Source organism: Cervus elaphus, chromosome 18 (genome assembly GCF_910594005.1).
Source record: "Cervus elaphus chromosome 18, mCerEla1.1, whole genome shotgun sequence".
Lineage (NCBI taxonomy): Eukaryota > Metazoa > Chordata > Mammalia > Artiodactyla > Cervidae > Cervus > Cervus elaphus.
The window spans coordinates 104,981,818-105,008,507 of NC_057832.1; the positions used below are offsets into that span (position 1 = coordinate 104,981,818).

The 26,690-nt window shown below is 49.8% G+C and overlaps 1 protein-coding gene and 1 pseudogene across 4 annotated transcripts; one reads left to right on the forward strand and one right to left on the reverse strand.

Annotated features, from left to right (window-relative positions):
* Nucleotides 1–699: 699 nt before the first annotated feature.
* WDR91 (WD repeat domain 91) lies at nucleotides 700–24,976 on the reverse strand. 4 transcript variants are annotated; one of them, XM_043872566.1, is made up of 15 exons: nucleotides 24,805–24,976; nucleotides 23,283–23,462; nucleotides 22,504–22,711; nucleotides 20,707–20,786; nucleotides 19,581–19,711; nucleotides 18,111–18,276; nucleotides 10,802–10,957; nucleotides 8,887–9,080; nucleotides 8,267–8,417; nucleotides 7,569–7,663; nucleotides 7,255–7,423; nucleotides 5,691–5,799; nucleotides 4,784–4,896; nucleotides 3,277–3,474; nucleotides 700–1,230 (listed from the first exon to the last, which is right to left on the reverse strand). In XM_043872566.1, the coding sequence occupies exons 1-15, from the start codon at nucleotides 24,925–24,927 to the stop codon at nucleotides 1,066–1,068; spliced, it is 2,238 nt and encodes a 745-aa protein (XP_043728501.1). In that variant the 5' UTR covers nucleotides 24,928–24,976; the 3' UTR covers nucleotides 700–1,065. The 4 variants fall into 4 exon arrangements, with proteins under 4 accessions (XP_043728501.1, XP_043728500.1, XP_043728502.1 ...); XM_043872565.1 differs by having other exon boundaries at nucleotides 20,707–20,789; nucleotides 24,805–24,975; XM_043872567.1 differs by lacking the exon at nucleotides 24,805–24,976 and adding an exon at nucleotides 24,486–24,623 and having other exon boundaries at nucleotides 20,707–20,789.
* LOC122675030 lies at nucleotides 6,641–6,759 on the forward strand (annotated as a pseudogene).
* Nucleotides 24,977–26,690: the final 1,714 nt, after the last annotated feature.

Here is a 26,690-nt window from a genome sequence, read left to right on the forward strand (position 1 = left end):
CCCTAGGTTCCAGGCCACCTCTTGGCCGACTTGCTCCTGTCCTCTGGCCACTCACCAGCAGAGGGCGCTGGTGGCTGGCTCTGCTCAAACTCAAGGATGCAAAGTTCACAGAACAGGAGGAGCCCCCTGACAGGTCCCAGGAAACCACCGTCACATAGATGGAAGGGGCAGACACCTCAGACCCTGCCCTTGTGCCGAGAAGCTTCTGGAACAAAAGCTGCCAACTCTCAGGGAAAAGAAGAGACACTATAGCCTCCTTGAAAGTGAAAGTCGCTGAGTCATGTCCAATTCTCTGGGACCCCATGGTCTATACAGTCCATGGAATTTTCCAGGCCAGAATACTGGAGTAGGGAGCCTTTCCCTTCCCCAGGGGATCTTCCCAACCCAGGGATCGAACCCAGGTCTCCCGCATTGCAAGCGGATTCTTCACCAGCTGAGCCACAAGGGAAGCCCAAAGCCTCCTTGACACGAGTCCAGAGACCAAGGAATGGCACAGACCTTGGTTGGCCAATGGAACGGTAGAGAAAAGATGTTCTACTTCTATGGCGAAGCAAGAGCAACTCTCTGATAAAGGTCAGCCCCATGGCTGGTGAGGTCAGAGCTGGGGCACGGGGCCCGGGCTCGCCATGACTGTCACCAGGGAAAAGGGCGAAGGCAGACACACTGCTGCACACACACATTCCAGAAAGAGAGGCCCGGTGACCACAAGAGTATTCTTTTTTTAAAAAAGAAAACTGAGCAAATATATACAAAATACTTCCAATCTCCTCTGGGCCAACAGAGCAGCCACCACAGCGCTTCTTCTTCCTGAGCTTTCCCCTGCCATCTGGAGCCCGCTCCTGGCAGACCCAGCGAGCCCATGTCTGGGGAGCATGTGCCGCCACTGCACGTGGCTCCCGTTCCAGTTGGGTATCTGGACAGTGCCCAAGCACTCCAGGCAACCTCTCCCTGAAGACTGCCCACCCGGCAGGGGGCCGCGAGGGGAGCTTCCTGTTCTCCTGTGTCTTCTCTGCCCGCATCCTAGGATAATACTGCTTCTGTGGGTGACCCTCAGGGCGGGTCCCTTCAGACTTTATGGGCCAGGAGGGTGGTCAGCTTGATCTTGCCGTCCATGGAGGCAGTGAGGCAGGTCCCGCAGTCCATGGCTGTGCTCCAGTCCACGGTGACCACAGGGGCGCGGTGGCCGCCCAGGCTCACACAGCTCTCCAGAACCTTGTCGTCCCCACCCAGCTGCAAGGGGACAGGAGGCAACATCATCAGGCACTGCTCACAAACACATGCAGTTTATTCACTTCCGGGGGCCAAACTGCCTTGAGCCCGGGGGCTGCCACCCCAAGCCCAGGACATGCCCAGGCACACATATCCCTCCGGCCAGAAAGTCTCATGTTCGCCACTTGGACCAGCGATACCTTCAATTTCCTGACTACAGTTACTCCTTCAACCAAAGTGGAAAATAAGTCCCTAACATTCTCTAAGAGGCAGAATTCTCTCTGCCACCTTTAACCTGCTGTGGGCGTCTGAAAAGACCCTGATGCTGGGAAATATTGAAGGCAGGAGGAAAAGGGGATGACAGAGGATGAGATGGTTGGATGGCATCACCAATTCGATGGACACGAGTTTGAGCAAGCTCCAGGAGTTGATGATGGACAGGGAAGCCTGGCGTGCTGCAGTCCATGGGGTCACAAAGAGTCAGACACGACTGAGCAACTGAACTGACATTTTTAAAGGATATGGGGGGGAAACTTTCAACTCTTATATTGGTTTAAGAGCAAGTCTGACTACAAACTGATCTGAACTGATCAGGATAAGTGACAAAGCCTACAGGATCAAAAATAAAATAATATACATACATACAGAGAGCAAAAGGAGAGCCCACCTGGAACTCAACCAAGTCTTTAAATAATGAAATAAAATTAGGCTTTAAACAGAAAGCTCTTTACAGTATCTCCCAATAACAATTACAAGAAATTATGGAACTCTATATGACAGCATCACACTGTACACCTTAAACATATAGTTTATTAAGTTATTTATCAACTGTAGCTCAGTAAAGCTTAAAAAAGATTTTTATTAAAATATCCACTGAAACAAATAAATAAGTAAACACAAATTGGAATTAATTTCTAAGGGGAGGGCAAGAGCCACCCGAGTCGTCATCATCTACAGGGAAGAGGAGCCTTGGTGAGAGTAAACCCAGGCTCCCTGGCACCACTCTTCAGGTCCAGAAGGCTCCTGACTTCCCACTTCCACAGTCCCTTCCCCCTCACCCCTTGCTCCCCGCTGCCCCGTGGGACCCCAAGGCCCACCTTCCTCCTCCTCCAAAGGCCGTGACTCCACAGACGAGCATCCCTTTCCCAGTCCTCCCCAGGGACTGGGTTCCCATCTGGCTTCCTCCCCTCTGAGCCCTCAGCTCTGTACTGCCCCCACTGCTGATGCTTGCGTCTCATTCTCACTTGAGTGTTAGCACCAGGAGAGGGGCCACACTGTCTCCGGTGTACACTGCCCGAGGCCACGGCCACACCCACCCACGGCTGCCCCCCAGGGCACAGCTGCCCGTGGACAGTGAGCCCTCGGGAGAGAGCATCCCACTCTGTGACTCCTTCTGCCCATAGACAAAGCACCACCGCATTCATGTGGAACTGGAACTACACGCTCAGGCCACAACACAAAGCCTCATCGCCCCCGTCTGCTTGGTAAGATGAGTCCAGATGGAGAGGTTTAGAATTTCACTCGACTATATACACAAACAAGGTACATGAACCAGAGAGGCTGTGACGAGACAATTAAGACAAGCAGATCGACTGAGGGACAGAACAGAGTGGACAACTTACTTGCCACGTGACACATCACACCCCTGAATTTCTGTCCCAGCCATGGCTGGTAATGTCCTTGACCCACAGGACATCTCATAAAACAATAAATCTACGCCAGATTAGAGTAACTGGAACAGACCACCTGGGCACTCACCCAAACCAACATCTCCCTAGCTCTCGATGTTCTATAATTGTTATTATTCCCAAGGAAGCAGGCAGAAAAGGGGCAGAGTCTCGTGAAGGGACAGGGACAGGTGAGCAGAGAGGAGGACAGGCAGGTCACCCTCAGGGTTTCCGTCCCCCCAGTTTCCCCCGAGCCAGCCTGCAGCCGGGAGGCCTAGACGGTGTCCATCCCCGGCCAGAGGCGTCTCCATGGCCACCAGGCAGGGACGGGGGCTTGAGCTCAACCAGGCCCAGACCTCTGGGGAGGAACCTCCCTGCCACCCAGCAGGCCCCCAGGTACCTTGTAGATGACGCCCCCCGTGGCAGAACACGTCAGCATGTAATTGCCCTCCGAGTCAAAAGCGAAGAGTCGGCCCCGGGGCACCTGGACCTGCTTGTAGCCGCTGTAACCGGACAGCACGAAGGGGCCCGTGGCGTCGGCGGGCAGGCCGTACTCGGACACCTTCAGGCCACTCTTGTGGATGTTCCACTGGATGAACTGCAGCCAAAAAGCATGAGCGCAGCGCTCTCAGCGGGGTGGTCAGGGCCCGGGGCCCGGGGGACGGGGTGCGGGGAGCAGTGAGGCGGCCCCCAGGAAGTGGGGGGGGTCCGTGGGCCCCAAAAAAGGTAGGGAGATGACCAGCCAGTCCCATTGCCTCCCGACACAATGTAAGCTTTTTTTTTTATTTTGAAGGAAAGAAAATCTAGACATATCATGTCCAGGTCAGAACTTTCTCTCTGGCCTGACTCCAGGAGCAGCAGAGTGTAGGCACCGGCCTGGACTCCCATCGCTCAAGCTGGGGCAATGCTCCAGCGACTGTTATACAATTGTTGTATAACAGTTGTATAAGGTTGTTGTATACAACAACTGTTGTATACAACAGTTGTTGTACAGTTGTTGTAACTGTATTATTCATGAGGTTAGAACCCAGCTAGGTTTTTCTTAAATTCCAAATACACTTCCGGTTCCTCAGCAGCGCAGCCGATGGAACACGGGTGGTGGAGCACAAGCTGAGCTCGGGGGCTGTACTGCAAACACCCTTCGGCCTGCTTCAGGGCCAGGCTGCCTGCTGTGACCTCCTCCCGACTGAGAACTCTACTCAGATGAACAGCGAGTCAAGCTCTGATTTAAAAATCCCTTCTCAAGAGTTTTCAAGTGAAGAATTCACTTTGTAACAGCTATCTTCACTGGATAAGAGAGGTGGACAGGATACAATCCCAAAGGCCCAGGAGGGGACACACGAAAAGTGAGACCTTATCCCAGCTCTGCCTGCCCCAGCTCCCTTCCCAGAGATCCTAACGAATTCTTCCAGGGAGACTAAAAGGGGACGCTTATTTTTACCTTCTTCCCCAGCTCGCTTTTTATGTTTCTTGACTCTGGGCACAGCTGTCTCCAGCCCCCCGGCCTAGAAAGTTCTACCCACCCATGCTGTGATTACCCGGTGACCAAACTCACTCAAGTACACCCTGGCCACACTGGGACCCATGAGCAGGGTGGATCAGGGAGATGCATCCTTTCTGCTACAATCAGGAGAAAGGATGTGGGTCTTCCCCTTTCCTAACAGTTGACTCCCACTGAACTCATATTCAGTGGGACCTCACAAAGGTCCTATATGAGACCAGTTACTATTTTCATCTGTTTTACAGAAGACAAAGCTGAGCAGAGAGAGGCCCAGGTCACAGAGCTGGTGAAAGGTATGGTCAGGACTGAACACGGTCCACTGTTCTATTGCGGGGCCCTCTAGAATCTCAGATGCCTACTAAGCCAGGGGAAGGGAGCTTCCGGACCAAAGCCCGCTCCCACTTACCTTCCCGTCCTCACCGATGCTGTACACCGTGTTCTCATCGTAGCTGAACTCCACGGAGTAGACCTCCCCACAGTGGGCCTTCCAGCTCATCGCACACTCGTGCTGCTGCATGTCTGAGCCAACGAGACGTCGCTAGGGTTCCCACCCGGGCCCTGGGGTCCACCTGCCCGCAGGCAGAGGCACCTCACCCTCCCTGTGCCTGGTGGGCAGGAGCCGTTCTGCAGGCAGAGGACCCCCTGGACCCAACAGGAGTCACAGAGCTGACCGCAGTGAAGAGCCTGCACGGGGTGTTTCAGTTCACTAGTTCTCTCCTCCACCGTGCCTAGTCTTCTGTTAACCTGTCTTAAATGAAAGCTTCTCTCACTGGTCAAAGGTGAGGTTCAGGAATCCTGGGGTGGAGTCTATAAGTCTAGGAGGACACAGAAGTCCTTCCCAGGAAGGGACTGTAACTTCCTACCAGGGCGCCCTGGAGATCAGTTAAAGATACAGTCCCCAGTGGTGCCTCTGCGCTGGCTCCGGTCTCCTGGGACCGGCCTGCATGAGGAGCTTTAAAGAGCATGCTGCTGACTCTGAAGCCCACCCTCCTATTGCTCTCACAGGGACTATGAAATGGCCCCACCAAGAGGACAGGACAGCATCACTCCTGGATCTCACTTGGGCCGTGAGGACTCAGATCCAAGAGCTCAGGACTGAAGGACTGCTAAGCCCCATCCCTCCCATGTCCACTGGCTCAGATCAGGAACAAGGTAATTAGGGCGGCCCTGAAGCAGACGCTGACCAAAGTTAAGTTCTCTTAGGAGAATCTTGAATTTCCACAGTAGCCTCTAGTCCCACTGGCAAAAACCCAACTCTCTTCTCTGGGCCGATGGAGGAGGGGACCAGGACTGCCGTGAGCACACTCTCTTACCAAACAGCCGGATGACGCCGTCAGCCGCCCCCGTGACCAGCAGGTTCCCATTGTGGTTGAAGGCGGTGCAGTTGATGGCAATGGGCTCCGGATCTAAGCAGAACTGGAGCTGTAAAAAGGATAAACCACGTTTAAAATGTAAGACAATTAGAAACCAATCCCAAGACAGGTCCTGTCTGAAAGGGGGAAGCAGCCCGAGATTGAGGAGTGACACATCAGAGCACAGAAGGATCAGCAGTGTCCCACTTTTAAACCGTGACAGTAGACAGGTGCTCGTTTTACAGTCTTCTCTTTACTCCAAACACCTGTGATTTCAGTATTCTCTTCTATGGATTCAATACTCAATGAAAAAATTGGAAAATAACAAGTAAACATAAAATTAAAAATCCCAAGAAAGGCCCTCAGCAGAAAATGTGCCTAGTCATTCAGTTGTGTCTGACTCTTTGCGACCTGATGGACTGTAGCCCTCCAGGCTCCTCTGTCCATGGGGATTCTCCAGGCAAGAATACTGGAGTGAGTTGCCATGCCCTCCTCCAGGGGATCTTCCCGCCCCAGGAATCGAACCAGGGTCTCCTGCATTGCAGGCGGAAATAACAAGATTAAAAAGGACCTGATCAGACTGGGTGGGATAAGGTACAACACCTACAAGATGCCAGAGGACAGATGTACAGATGTCTGCTGGATGGAATGGGGCAGGAGGGTACATGTCATTACCCATCTGTCCAAGCCCACAGAACACACAACACCAAGAGTGAACCTTGATGTCAGCTGTGGACCTGTGGTGATTACAATGTGTCCGTGTAGGTGCATCGATTGTAACGAGTGTGCTACTCCAGTGAGGGAAGTTGGTAGCAGGGGAGGCTGGGCACATGTGGGGACAGTGTGCATGGGGAAATCTTTGAAACTTCCTCTCTGTTTTACTGTGAGCCTAAAACTACTCATACCACCCTTTCTATGGCCATACGACTCTGAATGTGCCCGATCTCGTCTGATCTCAGAAGCTAAGCAGGGTCACGGCTGGTTAGTACTTGGATGGGAGACCGCCTGGGAATACTGGGTGCTATAGGCTTTTGGGCTTCCCTTGTGGCTCAGCTGGTAAACAATCCGCCTGCAATGTGGAAGACCTGGGTTCGATCCCTGGGTTGGGAAGATCCCCTGGGGAAGGGAAAGGCTACCCACTCCAGTATTCTGGCCTAGAGAATTCCATGGACTGTCCATAGGGTCCCAAAGAGTTGCACACAACTGAGCGACTTTCACTTTCAAAGCTACTAAAAAAAAGTTTTAAATATTAAAAAAATGTTTAAATTTTTCAATAAGCCAAAAGGGCCCACTAGAAGGCATTGTGTGAATTCTAAGTTTGTCGCACCTTCTGAACGACTTCAGCTGCCAGCAATCTGCCCCGCTGGAGTATTACTACTTTTCAACACACTCTGAAATCTCACAAATCAAAATGTGAGGAGCCCAAAGCAAAGAGGGAAGAGACCAAAGAAACAGCGGACGGTGTAACTCGAGTGCTCCCCGCCCGGGAGGGTGCCCAGCCCCGGGCACCATGGGGAACTCCCACCTGCTGCTTCATGGTCTTCGTGTCCCAGAGCAGCAGCCTGCCCGGCACCTGGTTGGTGCCCCTGCCGCCGATGTCTGGTGCCAACACGTCCACATGGGCAGTGAGGCTCGAAGCTGCAGCCGAGCAGACAAAAGACGCCCCGCTGGGGCTGCACGCGAGAGACAGGATCCTGCAACACATAGAGGGTGTCAGCAGTGGGGGCAGCCCAGCACTCTGCCCACCCGCAAAGGAAGGGGGAGCTGGGCTCGGAGGCTCGGCCAAGGCCAAGGCCGGCCCACCAGGCACAGTGACAGGGGGAGTGGCATCTGGCTCACCTGGGCATATCATCATTGATGTTGATTTCACAGAGGTTCTTCTTGGCTTCCGTGTCGTAGAGGCGCACGGTCCCCACACCGCTGCCCAGCAACAGCTGGAAGGAGAGGGACAGCTCAGGGTCAGGCCTGCTCAGAGAGGCTCACAGGAGGGCAAGGCCCACCCCTGTGAGGGGGAGCGCAGGCTGTGGGGTGACCCACCCCCACTCCCGCAGGTAGGACAGGGGAAACCGGATAAAACGGACCTCTTTTAAAAATTAAAGACACTAGAGCTGACCTTGAAGGAATCTGTGGAATAGGAGGTAGACATCACCACAGGCAGAACTGGAAAGGAGACCCTCTGCCCTCCAACCCCCCCATCTTCCAGTTTCAATGCCAGCTGCCCCGGTCCTGTCCTCTGGCTCCTGGCCCACCACCACCTCCATGGGCAGAGGCCTCAGCTGGTCATGGGTCTGGGTGATAGCCCCATTTGCATGTCCTGGGCACAGCTCTGGCTCTGGGCCTATAAAGGCCTCCGGGAAAAATAGAGGAGGCCATCCTTGCCTTCAGGACAGTCCTGGAGGTGCGGTGCTCGAGTGAGAAGAGAGGGGAGGGGTTTGGCCTGGGGTCCCAACCAAGCCTGTGGTGCTGGAGCAGCAGGGGAGAACCCTGGGAGGTCCTCACTTAAGACCACAGGTCCAACCATGGGCAAGACCACTCACCAGCCTGTCCCGCTTGGTGGCCCACTCTAAAGAGAGCAGCGGTGACTTGGAGATAGAGGATGCCTTGGTCTGCATGATGGGGTTGAAGGACCACACTTTGATGACCCCGTCCACGTCCAAGCTGGCGACCCTTCTCCCCGAACAGTCCACCCTGAGATGAGACAGAGAGGCATACCATTAGCATCCCTGCCTGAGTCCGCCATCCTCCTCAGCCCAGGCCCAGAGGACTGCCTTTTCTGACTCTCCTGCTGAAAGATGCCCACGCTCCAAGGACGGGTGTGGACTACTTCTAGAAATATTCATTCATTCATCTATCTGAGAACTACTCACAAAGCATCCATTACGTGCTGGGCCCAGTGGGCATCACCTACCCTCTGGACGTTACTCTCCAGGATCAGAAGGAGTGGAGGAGCTGACTTGACCAACAACAGCCCCAGTGGCAGCTGTCCAGCCTTCCTCTGACAGTTCACGGTCCCTTGGGGCTATCCCACCACCTGCATCTCTGTTATCCCTCATCGTCCTACTTGCCAGGCCTTTAAACGCACAGCCCGAGACCACAGGCTTCCCAGGGAGCCCACCCCTTTTTCCCCCAAGGCCCCACCCCGGCGGTCAGCACCCACCTGCAGTGCATGATGGAAGAGTGGTGCTCCCCATACTCCTCCTGGCCCAGCACGATGAACGGCTGCTCGGGGCGGACCCCCCCACCCTCAGGGCCTGCCGTGGGCACCCGCGTCAGCGTCTCCAGCGCCTCCACGTGGAGCTCCGGGCAGGGCTCTGCCTCTGGGCCACCAGCTTCGGGCTTCTTCTCCGCACCCTGCGCCAAGCAAAGCAGGCACAAGTCAGCGCTGAGGGGTCGGCGCTGGGCCCGGCTGCTCCCTATGTCTGGGGACAGGCTGGGGGTGTCTAGGATGCCAGGCCACAGCCCTCGGGGGAGGATCTTGGTGGTCATGGGGTCTTAAAGAAAGAACTCTGAACTCCAACAGCCTGCTTCACTGGCAGCCCCAACCTAGAGACCATGAGGAAGGAAGTGTGGGCCACGGACTCCCGGTCCCAGTTGACGAGACCCAGGACACGCACAACCCTAACAGACCAGGCCAGTGATAACAAGAATCAGTGAGGGAGGGACTGCCCACTGCACGCCAGACACTGTGAACATGATGGACTGTCTCATGTAATGCTCCCTCAACCATCTGTGATCCTGTTACTAACCCCATTTTACAGCTGTGGAAACTAAGACTGAAAGCTGAAGTTAAGTAACCTTGCCTAGGATCAAGAGCTGGCCCCGGGGGCGAGACGCCGATGTGAAGCCAGGTCCGTCCGAGGTAAGCCTGGCCGCCCACCAGCACCTCCTCCTGGGAGACTGGGGTGATGGGCTAGGTCCGAGGACAGCAGCTAAGCTAGCGCAAGGCAGGGCACCAAATGGCACCCACACACACTGCCACCCAGGGGGCTGCTGTCCGTCTCTGCCTCTCGGGGGCCCTGGGCGCTGGCCACCACGACTACCACCTGCTCACCCAGACATAACCCAGGCCATGGAGCCTCAGCCAGGGTGCTCTCTACCACCCCCCTGGTTCTGGAGACTCCTGGAAGCACTCCTCAGAGACCCAGAAAGAGCAGTTTTACAGAAAAAATAAAATGTAACAAAATAAAGGAACAGAGACCTTGGAGCTCAGAGGTGCTTTCAGGAGTGGCTGAGCTCTAGAGGTATAGGATTATACCTCTAATTCTATAGCCCAGAAGGATCCGAGATGTGAGCTGTAAGGCTCTATGCCATCGGACCAGAACACGTTCAGGGCTGCTAACCCCCAAAATGCCTTTAAAACAGACAAGTAGCCTGGATTAGGAGATAAACAGTCAACAAGGTGACTTAAGGCAGTAAATCCCCTGGGGCTTTGCCTTCAATCCCGAATATTTCACTGAAGCAGCAGCAGCTTATACCACCAGGAAGGGAAAACCACAACCCATATTCACTGGTGAGAAGTGTCTCTGAACCAGCCTGGCAAGGGCCGGGGCCGCCACACGGCCGCTGTGTGGGCACATGGCCCTCTGGGCAGCGACTCCAGCAGGGCGTGCAGAAGAAAAGGCCCGTGACTTAGCAGGTCTGCGCGATGCTGGGTTACACCAAGGGCACCCTCTCCCCCGACTCCGAGCACCCGTGACATGCGCACACTAAGGCACAGTTAAACTCAGCGGAGGACAGAGCATGCAGCGGTCCCAAACCAACTGTTCACAGAGCTCATCTTCGGGGAACATCTTCAGAGGTCAGCATTTTATGGCCCCTGTTTAGGGCAACGCTACACCGGGAAAAGGGATCCCTGGAAAGCCAGATTATTCTGGAATGAAACAACCAAAGTTGCAAGCGGTTAAAGCCAGTTAGGCAAAACCACACAAGGCGTAGCGAAAGAAATCAAGAGAGGTAAGAGCAGGCCCTGCACGACCCCTATCCCCCCACCGTATCCCACGGCTGTCCACCATGGAGGCGGGCCTGTGGGGTGTCCCCGCGGGCGTTCGCGAGACACTGAGGCCAAGCCGCACCTGCAGAGTCATGGAGAGGAGCTCCTTCCGTTCCTTGCCGTGGTCCTGCAGGCGCCGCTGCCGGTGCTGCGACCAGCTGGACTCCCCCGGGGTCAGCCCGCCGAAGAGGCTTTTCCCGTCCTTGGGCGTGCCGGCCAGCTCCCTGCCCTTGGCGGTCTGGAGGACGAGACACCAGGCTGTGAAACGTGTTGTCCCACGTGGGGCCGGGCAAGGAGGGGAGCAGGAGCCAAGGAAGGGACTCTACCTTTAGTGCTGAGTAAGGCTCCCCCCTGTCCAGGCTGAGAGTTACTACCTCGGGCTTCCCTGCCATTACAGTGGTAAAGAATCCGCCTGCCAATGCAGGAGACACGGGTGTGATCCCTGGTCCGGAAGGATCCCACATGCTGGGGAGCATCTAAGTCCGTGTGCCACAGCTACTGAGCCTGCGCTCTAGAGCCCGGGAGCTGCAAGGACTGAAGCCCACACGCTCTGGAGCCCATGCTCCGCAACAAGGGAAGCCACCATGAGAAGCCAGTGCCCTGCAATTGGACAGTCGCTCCCGCTCTCTGCAACTAGAGAAAAGCCCACACAGCAACAAAGACCCAGCACAGCCAAATCTAAATTAAAAAAATTTTTTTTTAAAAAACATATTATTATCTCAGCCCATGAGCAAGGTCAAGGGCAAAACACCAGCAGTCTGTACCTCCTCTTTCCTGTTCTCCACTCCCCCATCCTGAGAGGACAACTCCCCAGCACTTCTCTGCCTGCCACATCTACTGCCTGGAGGTAGATACACACATATCCTCCTGATCTATTCAGCAACAGTTAACTTTATTTAGTTTATTTAGCACTTAGCGAAGCAACAATTATGAGACAGATCAGGCCCTACTCTGGTGTTATATTTAAAAGCAACAATGTGTTTGGGCAACAGAGAGGGAAAAAAAATTATGCAAAATATAATTACCCCTCTACAAGGGAAAAAGACACACAATACCCTCTCTTGTTTTGGGCCAAGTGCATGACTAAGCCAGTCAAAGTTAACAAATATTGAGGTATTTGGAAATGATTATTGGGCAACCAGAAAGTCTTTTAACAGAAATAGTTGGAAACTCGAGGACTTTGGGGCAGGATAAACTGGACAAGAGAGAAACTGGCATCTTCTGGCTCCTTTTCATAGCAACAAGAGATAAAGTCAACCAACGTTACAGCAAATGAACTCAGTAATTCCTACCCCAGGCTTTTTTGGTGACTCAGACAGTAAAGAATCTGCCTGCAATGCAGGAGACTCAGGTTCAATCCTTGGGTCAGGAAGATCCCCTGGAGAAGGAAATGGCTACCCACTCCAGTATTCTTGTCTGGAGAATTCTAGTCCATGGGATCACAAAGAGTCAGACACAACTAAGCAACTAACCAGGGCTTCCCAAGTAGCAATCGTGGTAAAGAAACTGCCTGCCAATACTAGAGACACAAGAGACATGGGTTCAATCCCTGGGTCAGGCACCCACTCTAGTATTCTTGCCTGGAGAATCCCATGGACAGAGGAGTCTGGCGAGCTGCAGTCATGAGGCCACAAAGAGTTGGGCATGACTGAGTACATAACCCCCACCCCACTCCCATGAGACTGAAGATTTCTAATCTAGAGCTTTTTAAAAAGGAGCTGCCACCTCATCACCTTTCCAGATGATCTGGCTGGGTTCTCTTTTTCTAATCTTATTCCCACAAATTGTGATGGTCACACTCCTACCCCCCCTCCTTTTTTTTTTTTTTACACTCTTAGCAAAGGGATATAGATACCAATAGCCACTCAGTTTGAGACCAACCTACTCACAAATCATTTGTACACAAGTCCTAAGTAAAGAGAATAAATTCAACCAAAGTCTACATGTGGCCTTTTAGTTCTTCTACTTGTTATATTTTATGTTAACACTAAACAACTTTAAATGATTGACATAGATTCCCTGGGACCCTGAGGTCTTTAAATGATTGACATAGATTCCCTGGGACCCTGAGGTCATATGAACAGTTAAGAAAGGAAATTTTAAAGCCTATTAGTTTATCTGGAGCCTAACTGTGGCTGACAGGATTGGTTATTTTTGTTTTTCTGACTGAAGCGACCTCCAGTGGTACCTGGAGGTATTTGTCACAGATAGTTTCTCTAGAATGGTCAATTAAAGGCAGATTCTTTATCACTGTGCCACCTGGAAAACCCCCATAGGCTATACTATATCAGACAAGAGACTTTAGGCCAAAGACTGAAATAAGAGATAAAGAAGGCCATTTTATAATGATAAAAGGGTTATTTCAACAAGAGGACATAATATTTGCAAATATTTATGCACCTGACATCAGAGCACCTCATATATACAGCAACTATTAACTGACTTGAAGGGAGAAATAGGCAGCAATACAATAATAGTAGAGGACTTCAATATCCTACTTTTCACCAATGAAGAGATCATCCAGACAGAAAATCACTAGGGACAAACTGGCCTTAAACTGCACATTAGACCCAGTGAACTTAATAGACATTTATAGAACATACCACCCTCAAGCACACATGTAACATTCTCCAGAATAGATCATATATTAATAAACGTAAGCCTTAATAAATGTAAGGAGATTAAAGTCATAGCAAGTATCACAATAGATGAAACTAGAAGTCAATTTTAAGAATAAAACTAAAAAGTTCATAAATATATGGAGACTGAACAACCAATGAGTCACAGAAGAAACCAAAAGATAAATCAAAAAGTATCTTGAGACAAGTAAAAATGGAAACACAATATACCAAAACCTATGCAAAACTGATTCTAAAAGGGAAGTTTCTAATTATAAACACCTGCATTAAGAAGAAAGAAAGATTTCAAGTAAACAACTTAATTGTACACCTCAAGAAACTAGAAAAAGAAGAATACACAAAGCCCAAAGTTAATAGAAGGAAAGAAATAACAATGATCAGAAAGGAAAACAATGAAATAGATTAACAAGTCAATAGAGGGCTTCCCTGGTGGTCTAGTGGTTAAGACTCTGCCTGCCAATACAGGGGACATGGGATCAATCCTGGGTCCAGGAAAATCCCACATGCCACGGAGCAACTAATCCTGTGCATCACAGCTGCTTAGCCTGCACTGTAGAGCCCATGAGCTCCAACAACTGAAGCCCACAAGCCTAGAGCCCATGCCCCGAAAGAAGAGAAGCCTCCACTCTCTGCAACTAGAGAAAGCCCATGTGCAGCAATGAAGCCCAGCACAACCAAAAATAAAAATAAATAAATCTTTAAAAAAAAAAAAAGAAAGAAATGATCATTGAAACCAGGAGCTGGTTTTTTGAAAGTCAAACAAAATAGACAAACCGTTAGCTTGATTTACCAAGAAAAAAACCAGGACTCAAATAAATAAAATTAGAAATGAATTCCAAAACACATCTCCAAAAACTCTACCATTCTGATAGAAAAGATAAAATAGCTAGCAGTAAAGGCCATGTTTTCTGGACCACAAAGGTGGTGATGGGAACCCCACAGCTAGCTATGAAAACAGTGCTGAGAGCAAGATCAGTTTCCTGGGTTGACAGCAGTTTTCCAAAATAGTGGGATCCTGGCAAGCAAGGAAGTCTCAAACTAGCCTGGCACAACTATGATTCAGGTTTGACAGACTTATCAGCCTGACCAAGAAACCTTTATACTGGATACTTGAGAAGAAGCAGGAAAAGCATCCATTTACTACTGATGCATGTCCAGGGAAAGTACAGACACTACAGGGGTATCCCACTTTGGGGCCAAAGGTGGAGGAGGCTGCAGAACAGGCACTGGCACTTGGTGGAATGCTTGTCTGTCCTTACTCACCTGCTACACCTGATAAATGCTGTCTTTTCCCTTTCTAACAGGTGGTGTTAAGAGGACCCAATTCAGTTGGCCTAAATGGATGGAATAGAGGGGCTTAGGATAGACTTCAAATTCCTGCAGCTGACACAAAAGACACTTACAACACTTCCCCAGCAAGTATATTACAACATTAAGAAGAACAAAAGCAATGCTTCCTTCTTGAGTCAAGATGGCAAGGAAGCTGTCCAATGTACTACAGGCTGGAAAGTACTCCAAAATGAAAATTCAAACAGGTGTTAACATATAAATAAGAAAAACTATCTTTATAATGATAGGACAACTTATACCAAGAGAGCTATAGACCTAAACATGACCTAGCATATCCTACTTAGAGAGCACTTCTCTTTAAACTGTATCTAAGATTCATCAGCTGAACCACAAGGGAATCCCCAAGACATCCAAAAGAAGGGGAAACATCAACAAAAAACAATAGCACACTAAAAGCTGATGAATGCAGCTATCCACCAAACACCTAAATAAGTAGGTAAAGTAAACCTGTGTCCAGCTACAAAGGCATATGACTTAAGTAAATACTCACTGTGACACACCCAGTAATTCAAAGTTTCATTTTGTTTTAAGAGCAAACTTCATAAAAATCTTAACTACTGGATTCATGTAACATTCCAACAGTCCAAATTATATTGTCTCAATCTATCATAATCTACCTGTCTCCTACAGTTCAAGAGAGGTACATCTATCATGCTTTATCATCTGACCTTCTCTCCTCTCACTCCAGAGAAGGATCTAAATTCATTTTTGGTGGCCTGAATAGACTTACCAGGCAATCGTCCAAATGGAACAGAAAACAAGTTCCAGTAATTTGGCCTCACCTGAGGCCACCCAGAAGACAGGCCCAAGTAACAGAGAAATTACAGAATGAAAGATGGGGAGGAGGACTCCCTTTTCCCCATCCTGCTGAGATCCATGGAAACAGCCCCAGGGGCGGCATTCTTACTGCCGATGTCAGGGAGCTACAGGATAATTTGATACTAATAAGAGTTACAAAGACACAAGCCTGTGGACGCTTTGCTTTCTTTACATTACCGTCAATTAAAGGTTATCTCTGTAATAACCATAATTCCCCCTCGTCCTCCCAAGGTGACTGAGTGGGTGTGGAAGGAGTGAAACTGTGACTGGAGGGGATGGTGGGGTAACACTGCAGTGGGGAGCCTGCTGAGGAGGTGCCTGGGGGGTTTCTATAACAGAGAGCCCGGAAGAGCTTGGGAACTGTGGTTTTACAGCTACTTCTAAAATTTTGCCTCCAGGTTCATAGTGAAAGCACAGAGAATGTATCACTGTAGACTCTACATCTATAATGTAGTGAACTTTTCAGTGTTAACAGCAGTTACAGGGACCGATCACAAGCGGGCAAAATGCTGATATAATTGAAGCTTACAATCGTTGTTTAGTCACTACATCATATCTGACTGTTGCCACCCAATGGACTGTAGTCCGCCAGGCTCCTCTGTCCAAGGGGTTTTCCAGGCAAAAAAGTACTGGAGCGGGTTGTCATTTCCTTCCCCAGGGGATCTTCCTGACTCAGGCTTATTAAAAAAAAAAGTGTCATTTTATATTGACTTAAAAGCAATATATCACTAAAATCACAGGAAGTGATCCTATAACTAACAGCATTTGGTATTGGTAAGAGAGCATCCTGAATTGTAAACTCGAATTTGGCCATCAACCATATAGAGGAGTTAAAAAATTAGAATGTCCCCCCCCCAAAAGAAGGGAACCAGGTTGGTGAGGAGTCTAGAAATCATGCCACACAGGTAAATAGCTGGGCAGAAAGGGAGGAATGAACATAGTGTTTAGCATGGAAAAGACAGAAAGAAGCCTTATTCTATGCAGCTCGAAGGCAAAGCTAAGATCTGTGAGTGAAAATCACAGAGGCTTCAACTAACAACTTTCAAACAGGCCAACACCCACCCCAACACAAGCATTGAGCTCCCCACCACAGGAGGCAATCAATCAAATTAAAGGTCATCTGGCCCACCCTCCTAGACAATAGGAGGGTGGGCCAGATGACCTTTAAACTTCCTCCAACTCTAAATTCTCTGATTTTCTTGAAACTCAGATATACTAGTTATTTTTAGAGCTGAAACATCACTGCTGAGTCAAATATATCATTTAAAAAAACAAGTGAGCCAACCCCTGGATTTTTTAGATTGAGAGCATTTATCGTCTGTACCCAGGAAATGAAGAGTGCTATGTCTGCTCTGTTAACAAGCCAGAAGCTTTGTTTGAACATAGGTAAAGTAAAGGTAATAAAGGTAAAGTAAGGAACATTTGCCTGCAGATTACACATTCTTACCTTGGTCTCCTGAATAGGAACCTCACAAACATTTCCAATCACATTTCACCCTCAGCTTAGCGCCTGAACACGTAAAGATATGGCCACAGGCCAAAGCGCAAAGACCCCATCTCCATGCTTTCAAGTTAATGAAACTGAATTTCATCATTTCACGTACATTTCAAGGGATGTAGCACTCCATACATCATCTATTACAGGCTAATACCTCCCCAACTACAATAACTACAATGTATTGTGAGCTCATAATCTGTCAGGCACTGCATATACCATGGGCTCTCATTTCAACTCAAACACCTCTCCCCATAGGGAGTAAATGCTTTTATCATTCCCAGGCCAAGTGGGTGGGGAGATGTGAGCAAGGATGCTAAACAAGGTACAGTTGGCTGAGTCCGAAGCCCATGCTTTTTCTCCCCGCATGTCCTGCTCAGCATCCGCACTTGAACAACAGTATGAAATCCAAGTGCTGTGCTAAAGGCCCCAACGTCCCAGTGGCAGCGTGGACAGACCCCCGTCTCCCCAGGCAGCCCCACACTGCTGTGTCACCTCCAACTGTTCTCAAGCCAAGGGCAGCAGGAGAGGAAGACAGAGATGATGACAACTTACTGTATCTGCAAGTAATAAAAATCTCGAGAGGGAAACAGTCCCAACCCAAGCAATAAAGCATCACTCTGGGTCTGTTAAAGCTTCACTCTGGCCAACATTTCTGAAAGCAATGAATTCTGATCATCTCCGCTCGGAAAACTAGTCAAGTTTTGGACATATGCTGGCATAAAAGAAATTTTCTTGCAAGCTTTTATGAAAGAAAAAAAAAAATAGCAAAAATCCTTTGTAGCATCAGGAAATAAGAACTTGTAGTAAAAGAAATACCACACTGATTTAGAACTTTACTCTTTACCCACTACTTTCTATCACCAAAAATTTTAAAGTCCAGAATCGCTTGAACTCATGCTTGAATAACCAAATTTTAGTCATAAGCACTCATGAGTTAGAGGAAATTGATGAGAAAAGGGAAGGGACCCTTCAGAGCACACTTCCTCCTGTCACCATCCACCCTCCCACCTGCAGGTCCAAGGGGAGGGCGGGCAAGTCTCCACGTGGGTGACGAGCGGGGTGTCGGAGGCTGGACCTGTACTTACCTGGCTGCCGAAGGACTCCTTCTTGGCCGAGCTCTGAGTCTGAGCCGGGCCCTGGGCGGGCGACAACCTTGAGGGGCTCTTCTTGCTCTGAGGCAGCAGCGAGGACAGGAAACCCACGCGCGGCGACTGGGAGAGGGAGGCGTTCCTCTGGCTGCACACCATGGCTCTGGACAAGCAGACACGGCACCAGGTCACGGCGCTGGACGGGGGCCTGGGAGAGCCCGTGGCGCACACTGTGTGGGCTGTGGATGCTGCTAGTAACCAGGGCCGTGGCCGGGTTTGTGCATCTGGGCTTTGAGGCGGCCTGATGACTGGTGTCCTTTCACAAAGGGAGCTCGCAGCCTACTTGGCACAACCAGGAAGGCTGCGGCTCTCTGAGGGCCACGGTAAAGCCCAGAGCAGAGCTGTCTACAGCCCACTGGCCACATGTGGTGTTGAGCACCTGAGATGTGGTCAGTCCAAATGGAGAAGTGGAGAAATGCTGCAGGCATAAAATCCACACTGGAATTCAAGATTTAGCATGAAAAAGAGTTGTTAAATAGCTCATGAATACTTTATACTCATTGCATGTTGAAATGATACTTTGAAAAAGTTGGACTATATAAAACTGAAAGTGTTAGTCGCTCAGCAGTGTCAGACTCTGCTGACATGAGTGTCAGACCTCACAGACTGTAGCCGGCCAGACTCCTCTGTCCACGGAATTCTCCAAGCAAGAATTCTGGAGTGGGTTGGCCATTCCCCTCTCCAGGGGACCTTCCTGACCCAGGGATCAAACCTGGGTTCTCCTACATTGCAGGCAGATTCTTTACCATCTGAGCCACCAGGGAAGCCTGGGCTAAATAATAAATATCATTAAAATTTACCTTTTTTAAGATAGTTACTGAAAGTTTTTAAGTTCAAATTTTGGCTTGCACTTTACTTCCATCAGCAGGCACTAGCTCAGAAACCAGAGCAGTTTCATCTGCTGCAGGACTTGGCCACAGACAGGTTTGGGGTCTGACTACCTGGGTTTGCATCCTGATTCACCACTGATCCTGGGACCTGTGGTGCCTGCGTCTCTTCCACTGCTATTATCATCATCATCTGGGTCTCTGGCTTTCAATGGCTGTTTTTTAAGGCTGCTCAGATACCTCTCTCCCAACCTGCCTACCGCTCCGAAACCTGAGACAAGAGCATGCGTCTATGGAGAAATGTGTTGACAATCTTGGCATCCATGGGGCGCTCCTGGCAGAGCACAGAAACTTCCCAGGGCTTCACGACGATGGCTGTGTGTATTAACCCAGGCTGCACACACCTGGATGTGTCAGCCCCTGGCAGAGCCTGTAGTTTCCCTGCCTCCGGTCAGGCCCAGAGACTCAGAAAACTCAGACTAGAACAGTGGGTGCTCAGGAGGTTCCTGGCAATTCGGAGGCGTCACCAGGAGGGAGAACGCTGGGGACAGAGCGAGGAGGGGGCGCGGCACACACTCACAGTTCCGAGTCCCCCAGGCGGTCCATGTTGGAGACATAAGGAGGCAATTTGTGCTGGACCAAGGCCTCTTCCTCCTCTGGCTGTTGCTCCTCTTTCTTCAGTCGGTGGATTTCGGCTTGTAGTGCAAACAGCTACGTAGAGGTGGGGGTGAGTGAGACGGGGATCTCACCTAGCCTTCCCTCCCCTGGGGAAGATCAGACACATCACGTCCAAAACCCAACCACACTGCCTCAAAGGCCACTCGCCCTCAGCCTCGGGGTGCCCATCTCACCCTCTGCAGGCTGGAAAGATAGGTGAGGCTGCTGTGACTTGACGACAAAGAGGTGAGAAAACTAAAGACCGTTAGATAATACGGAAGCTACTTCTTTTTTCTTTTTATCATTTGACTTGCTTCCCTTTTATCATTTGAGTTGCTTCTTCCTGAATTCACTGAGAAAAATAGCTCCACCCACTCCTGCTTTCCTCTTGGGAATCTACAAAACCAGACTTTGGAACTCAGATGGAAAAAAAATTTTTTTAATGAAGGTCAGCATTTTTTACCTTTTGCCTGAAGATAATTATACACACAGGCCCAAACCTAAGAACCTTAAACGCCCCCAAACTGAAACAGCTTATAAGCTTCCTTTTTCTGAAAAATCCTCCCTTTTCTGATGGTGCATCAATTTCAAGGTTAGAGAAATGCTCAGGCAAATGGAAAGGCAAACGTGAGCTGCCCAGGAGCTGTTCTTTTACCAAAGTAGAAAAACCTGGTCAGGCCGAGAACAATTAAATCATATCTGGGCTATAAACAAGACAGATGTGGAGATGGGTGGAAAAGGCCTGGGAGTGGTGAGTGGGAAGCGGAGATATACAAGCAGGTTAGCTGCAAGGAGACATCCATGCGTAGAGTCATTTTCCTCTTAAAATTTCACGGCTGTTACTACCTTGCTCATGCTATGACATAAAACGTCAACCTCGCCTCTGGTTTTCAAAGGCTTGTCACAGCTCCCAACACTGCCTTTCTGGTGACTCACTCTCACCTGAGACCAGTGCTGTCCTCTACTGACTCACCCTCCACGGCCACTGCCTAACTTCACACATGAAAAGCAGAACTGCTCCCCAAGGAGCAAGCGTCATTCAGACAAACCTTCTGGCGAAGAACTTCATTCTCTTCTTGAACCTGGTTGGTCCTCTGGCACTCTGCATCAAAGTTCAGGATCACGGGAACTGGTGTACTGAGTTAAAGAATAAGCCTGCCTTTTAATCAACTTGATTGCGGTGGTCATGACACAATGCGTACATAGACCAAATCCTTAAGTTTTACACCATATATATATATGTGTATATATATATATACAAACACATACACACAATGTTTCATTGTCAAGTATATTCCAATAAAGATGGGGAAAAATTGCCAATTAAAATATGTATTCTATCACAAACTCTGCAATAACACAATTCAATAAACGTGTTTTAAAAGAAAAAGAACAAGCCTGCCTGCAAAACAATTAAAAGCCATTTCAGACACTTTAGACACCTCAGCAACACCCCTGAATGTGACACGGAGTAAAGACTCTGTGCTGTGGGCTCCTCAAAGCTTTATGAACAGTCTCTCCCTTGACCCTGGGTCTGGCCTGACTTCGTTCAGACAGACTCACGGACACCTGACAACATGCCTGGCTAGCCCACAGAGGACATACCTCCAAACCTGACGCTTTCTCCCAAATGCTGGCAGTAAAGGGTTTATCTTGCAGGCTTCATACTCAGTCTAAGCTTTAGCGACATTCAGCGAAAAGCCAGCCAAGTGGCCAGTGGATCTGTGGGCACATGGCCAGCTGCTCTACCAGCTGGGTAGAAGGACTGGCCGCTCGCCTTTTCCCTCCTCAGGGTGAGTCTCTCCTTGGCAAAGGTTCAGGCTGAGAAGCAAGCTTTCTGCAGCCTAGGAGCCACCTAGGAGGATGCACCAACGAGGTCACAGGGTCAGTCTTTCCCAGCCACCTCATACAGCGTCAGTCCAGAGAAGCACTAAGCCGGCAGGGCCACGGTTGGGCAAGCGAGCTTCCCTGGAGGGCCCACGAGGTCAAGCCCTGACCACCTCTGGGCTGCAGCCCCTGCAAGTTTTGTCTGAAAGCCCTCAGGATAAAGAGTGGCAGCAGGGGGAGAAAAAGGGCCAACCTGGGTAATTCACACTCACCCCAGCACAAAAGGAAATGCTCCCTTCCTACCTCCACCAGAAGATGGTCCTCCCAGAGACCAAAAGGCGATGGTGGGTGGGCCTCCACAACGCCCAGCTTATCAGTGACTCACCAGGCAGCCCCATTCAAACCAGACCCCCTTCTCCTCCTGGGGAGTTCCTGCCAGAAAGTACAAGTGAGCGAGAATGTCCCCAGCTTTCCACAACAAAAGGGTACATAAGGTAGGCTTGGAAATTATTTACGTCCTCTCTCTCTCCTAAATCTCTCCACCTATTCTTAAAGCTGCCTTGTCCTCCGACAAGTTGAGGGACCCTGAGGTCACTGTGAAGACAGTGACCCAGACACTATCACAGGAAGGATGTTTCAGCCCTAGAAATGTTTTCACCTGCTACCTAATCCCAACAAAGTCCAGTGAAAGCCTGGGGGGCCACGGGGCATGCGCAGAGAGGCTGCTCTGGAGGCCGGCCGGTTCCGCTGTGCTTGCGGGGAGAGACCCCGGCCTATTCGAGGGCTCCTATCGCCCTACAGCGAGGACAGTCTCCCCACCCACACATGTCAGCTATTCAGCAGCAGAACTAAGAATTGCAACTCCCACCCTCCCAGATCAAAATAACCACAGTCTGCCCAGCCCCCTCACGTGACAACACGACCATGATCTTATGACTGCGTTAAGCGCAGCAGCCGCTGATCTCGCGGTCAGGTGGCCTCAGACTGGGCCGCCAGCCCCCCAGCCGCTGAGAGGATATGCATGCACTGAAAGAGGACACTCAGGAAGTTGTGCAGGGACACGATGAAGGTGTCGGCCCACTGGCGCGAAAAGTAGGTGGCGAAGGTGGGGTTGGTGTCTGGGGATGGCAGGAAGGGCAGGACAAACCAATCCTTCCACTCGGCCTGGTTCTGGAGCTCCGAGGCCTGCTTTGCAAAGAACTCCTGAGCCTTGTCACTTCTGTTTGTCTGCCAAGACACAGAGGCGGCGGCAAAGAAAGGGGAGAGACAGAAGGCCAGAGGTAAGCCTCTTCACCACCACACCACAGAGAGCCTCTGAATACTGGCCTCCTGAGCAAGTCACCAAACATGATCTATGAACTCTTTATAAAAGAAATCATCACTCTTTTCTCAAGTTTCTTGTAACTTTAAAGAAGTTTGTTTAAAGCCCTAGTGATAAATGCCACCCTAAAAATTAATTCCCAGTTGATTTTCAAATAATCTAAGTGATTTACTCCCCCCCCCAAGTCAGTCATAACCTTTTTACTCAAACTTTAACCCAACTACTTATATTCTTCGAAACACCACCCAGGCTAATGTGTTTAAGACAAGAGGAGAAATAGGAATGAGGAAGATAAGTCAGATGATCTACAGATGAGAAGGGGAAAAAAAAAATTGGAAAACAGTCAAAAATAATTTGCACTTGACTGTCCCACCCTTTCCCAGAGTAACAGAGAAGAGCTGTCCCTAGGTGTTAAAAGAAAATCTATTTCTGGATTAAAGATTTTTCTCCACCAAGAGATCCCTGAACCAGAAACACCTGGATTGTGTAGACGAGATAAAAGCGGAACAGGCTGGTTTTCAGCTTGTTGATGGTGGGTCTGTACACGTCCTCCAAGCGGCTGAAGAGCCGCCGCTCCAGGTAGTTCCAGTAATCCCGAAGAGCAGTCAGGTCATACACCTGCATTAATTGCTGCAGTTGGTCCACAATCTTGTCCACCTGGAGAGAGAAAGATGTGATGGAAAAGGGAATTCTCTCTTCACTCCACAGAGTTAGTACAGCTTTTTTTCCTCTTGCTGCAGCTTCTGGATGCTTCGATTTTTTTTTTTCTTTAAGTTAGCAATCTATAAAACTTTCAAAACACTGTAACATAATAGGTTTCAAGTTTTTTTCTTAATGTTAGGTATGCGTTTCTACCCTTTGGCAGGCATGGAAATTTCAGCTGTAAAAGCACTCTGGCCCAGGAACCAGACAGAGTCCAGGGCCTGGACCTGGCTCTAATTTATTCAACCACCTTGGCAATGTCACTTCAACTCTCCGGTCTTAGTGACCTAAGATTTCAAAAAGCAAAAAAGAGGGAGTGAGACAATCTCCATGCTCCTCCTCCATTCCAGGATTCCAAGGCTCATGTTAGATGTACTGTCTCCTTCAAGTCCTCTAAGCACCACTAAAGCCCTGGCAGCTGCTGAGAGTGTCAGCCAAAAGAGGTCCCCTCCTTGTGTGTGAGGAGCACTCATATCAGAGGACACAAGACGGAACATGTTTTGAATACTGATACCATTCTAACCTCCCCTCTCCCCATTTTACAGACCAGGACACTGAGGTTCAGAGAGCTGAAATGATTTGCTTTACCCACCACCAAGTAGCCACTAACTTTGGCAAGACAAGAACCCAGGTCTCCTAACTCCCCTCCGGTGTTCCTGCTGCTAGCTCACTGCCTCTCTCAACTCACCTGCCAACACCAACTGAAGCCAGCAGGTATACACACAAATCACACACATATAACTTCCAAGAACTCAACAGAAAATCATGTCTGAGCAAAGTTATGTTTTCAAATGTACAACAAGGTCTTCCTCGGAGATGAAGCAAAACTGCCAATGGGTCACTGACAAAGCCATTTCAAATACCTGAACCTAGCTCACATGGGCTGCAGACCCCTTTGCTCCCAATGCCACTAGAAGCCGACTTTAGAATATTTCTGTCCCAAAACCCAAACGTCTATCCAATCATAGCTTCTCAAACCTCATCGCCATCCAGCCAATGACTGGCCAGCACCTGCTGGGAGACTGGGGTAGAGAACAGAGCCCTGGACCAGGAGTCAGGGCACCTGGGCTCCAGCCTCGGCGATGCTCCTGACTCGTTGGCAACTTCAGACAAGTAACGTCCCCTCTCAGGGCCTCAGTTCCTCATCTGTCAAGCGAGTGCCGGACGCGCTGATGTCAATGATCCCCCTGGCGCGGTGACAGCGCCGCTCCCGCCCCGGAGGGCAGTGCTGGGGGAGAGCCAGCTCCTGGCTCCCTCGGGGCCGCCTCTGCCTGCGCCGCGCCCGCCAGCCCCTTACCCGGAAGCCCTTCTCCTTGTCCGCCTTGATCTCTGCGTCCAGCTGCCGCAGAGTGTGCGTGAAGCCGCGGAAGAGCAGGTACTCGCGGACCATCTCGTCAGTGCGCTCCACGGCCTCCGCCATCTCTGCGCCAGCGCCGCGAGGGGCTGCGCCGGGTGAGGGACGAAGGGGCGGAGCTAAGGCCGCGCGGGGCGGGGCCGGGCGCGAGCGCCGAGCCCGTCACGCCGAAGCCGGCCTACCAGAGAGCACGCAGTGCGCGCCGCGCGCCTTTGGACCCGCCCCGGCCCCGCCCCCGGGCCCGCCCAGCTGCTCCCGTCACTATCACCCAGCTCAAAGAGCAAATGAAAGCAGCACGGCTAGCTGGGTTTTACTGGCAGCGCCGGCGGCTGTGTCATCTGAGTTATTGAAAGGGGCGGCTGCCGTCCAAGTCAAGTAGGGCTGGACCTTGGAGATTATCCCAGATAGTCACGAGGCGGGCAGGGGGCTGAGATGCCCTGATCGTTGGCATTACAGCGCCGAATCCTCTGTGCTCTGCCTGCCCTCATTTTACAAATGGGGGAAACTGTAGTCCTAGAGGCAAAGTAACTTGTGTGAAATCACACAACCAGGTGTGTTATCAGGGAGCCCTAACCTCCCCCCAAAACCTACTTTCATAAATAAGATTTATCAACACCGCAAGACAATCAAAGCACACTGTTACCAGAAAAGAAAAAAAAAAAAAAAAAGGCAAGTTTCAGAACAGAATGTATAATATGATCCCAGTTTCTTGAGGAAAGGAGTTGGGGAGAGATGCGTGCTTTTGTGTACATTTTACAAATTCAGGAAGATCACACACTAACCGCTTGTAGTTGTTTCCTCTCCCAGGTGAGACTCCAAGGGACTTTTACTTCCGAATTTTTACTGCTTTTTTGTTTGACATTTTTATAAAGTGCATATAAGCAGGGAAATATTCAATATCTTTGAGCCTCACTTTCCACCTGCCTTCCAGAGTAATAATGAAAATGTAATAAGATAATGTATGTAAAATGCTTAGCAGAGTAAACAGCCCATCAGTAAACTGCAAGGTTTGTTCCCTTCTCTCTAATGGTATGGCTTTCTGTACAGTAAGTCCCCTGCATGCAAATCTTCAAGTTGCAAGCTTTCAAAGATACAGACGTGTATTCACATGTCCGATCATGTGTTAGTTCATGTGTCTGGCATACATTGTCACATGTGTGCATCCCCTACAAATAGTTGTCGTTTTTTGTATTTTACAGTACTGTATGGAGTATAACAGTACAATATCTTCATTTTTTGCCTTTTCATTTGATACCAGCTCCTGTGTGCCAGCTTTTGTACTGTACTACTGTACTTTTCAAGGTACTGTACTATTTGATTACAAATGTTTTCTTTATTTTTTGTGTTTATTTTTTATGTGTTATTTGTGTGAAAAATATTATAAACCTATTACAGTATTATAATATAGCCCATTGTGTTAGTGGGTACCTAGGGTAATTCTGTTGGACTTACAAGCAAATTAGACTTACGAACACGCTCTTAGAACGTAATTCATTCATATGCCGGGGACTTACTGTATTTGGCAAAGTACTACTCAGAATCATTACTGCCACTCTGCCCAGATCCTCCAATATTATTACATGAAAATTGAGCCCCAAAGGTATTCTGATCTGCACTAGAGAAACTTGAAAAGATAGCAAAGCATAAAACCCATGGCAAGACAAGGTAGAGACTAGTTGCTCTCTGCCTGCTTTACCTGTCTCCACAGGTGTAAGTGTCCCCTAAGCAGACAGACTTGTCACACAGGGCAGGCAAGAAGAGTCGCCTCTGTGATTACTAGGAGAACTGGGGCAAGTCATATTAATACTTTGACTGGGATGTCAGATTTT

Excerpts from the sequence above, each read along its gene's own strand:
- WDR91 (XM_043872565.1), bottom strand. The coding sequence starts at position 24,927 with ATGGCGGAGGCCGTGGAGCGCACTGACGAGATGGTCCGCGAGTACCTG. Across the intron at positions 10,958-18,110 it reads AGGAGTCCTTCGGCAGCCAG|ACCGCCAAGGGCAGGGAGCT; the intron begins GTAAGTACAGGT and ends CTCGTCCTCCAG. Across the intron at positions 1,231-3,276 it reads CGGGGGGCGTCATCTACAAG|CTGGGTGGGGACGACAAGGT; the intron begins GTACCTGGGGGC and ends GTCCCCTTGCAG.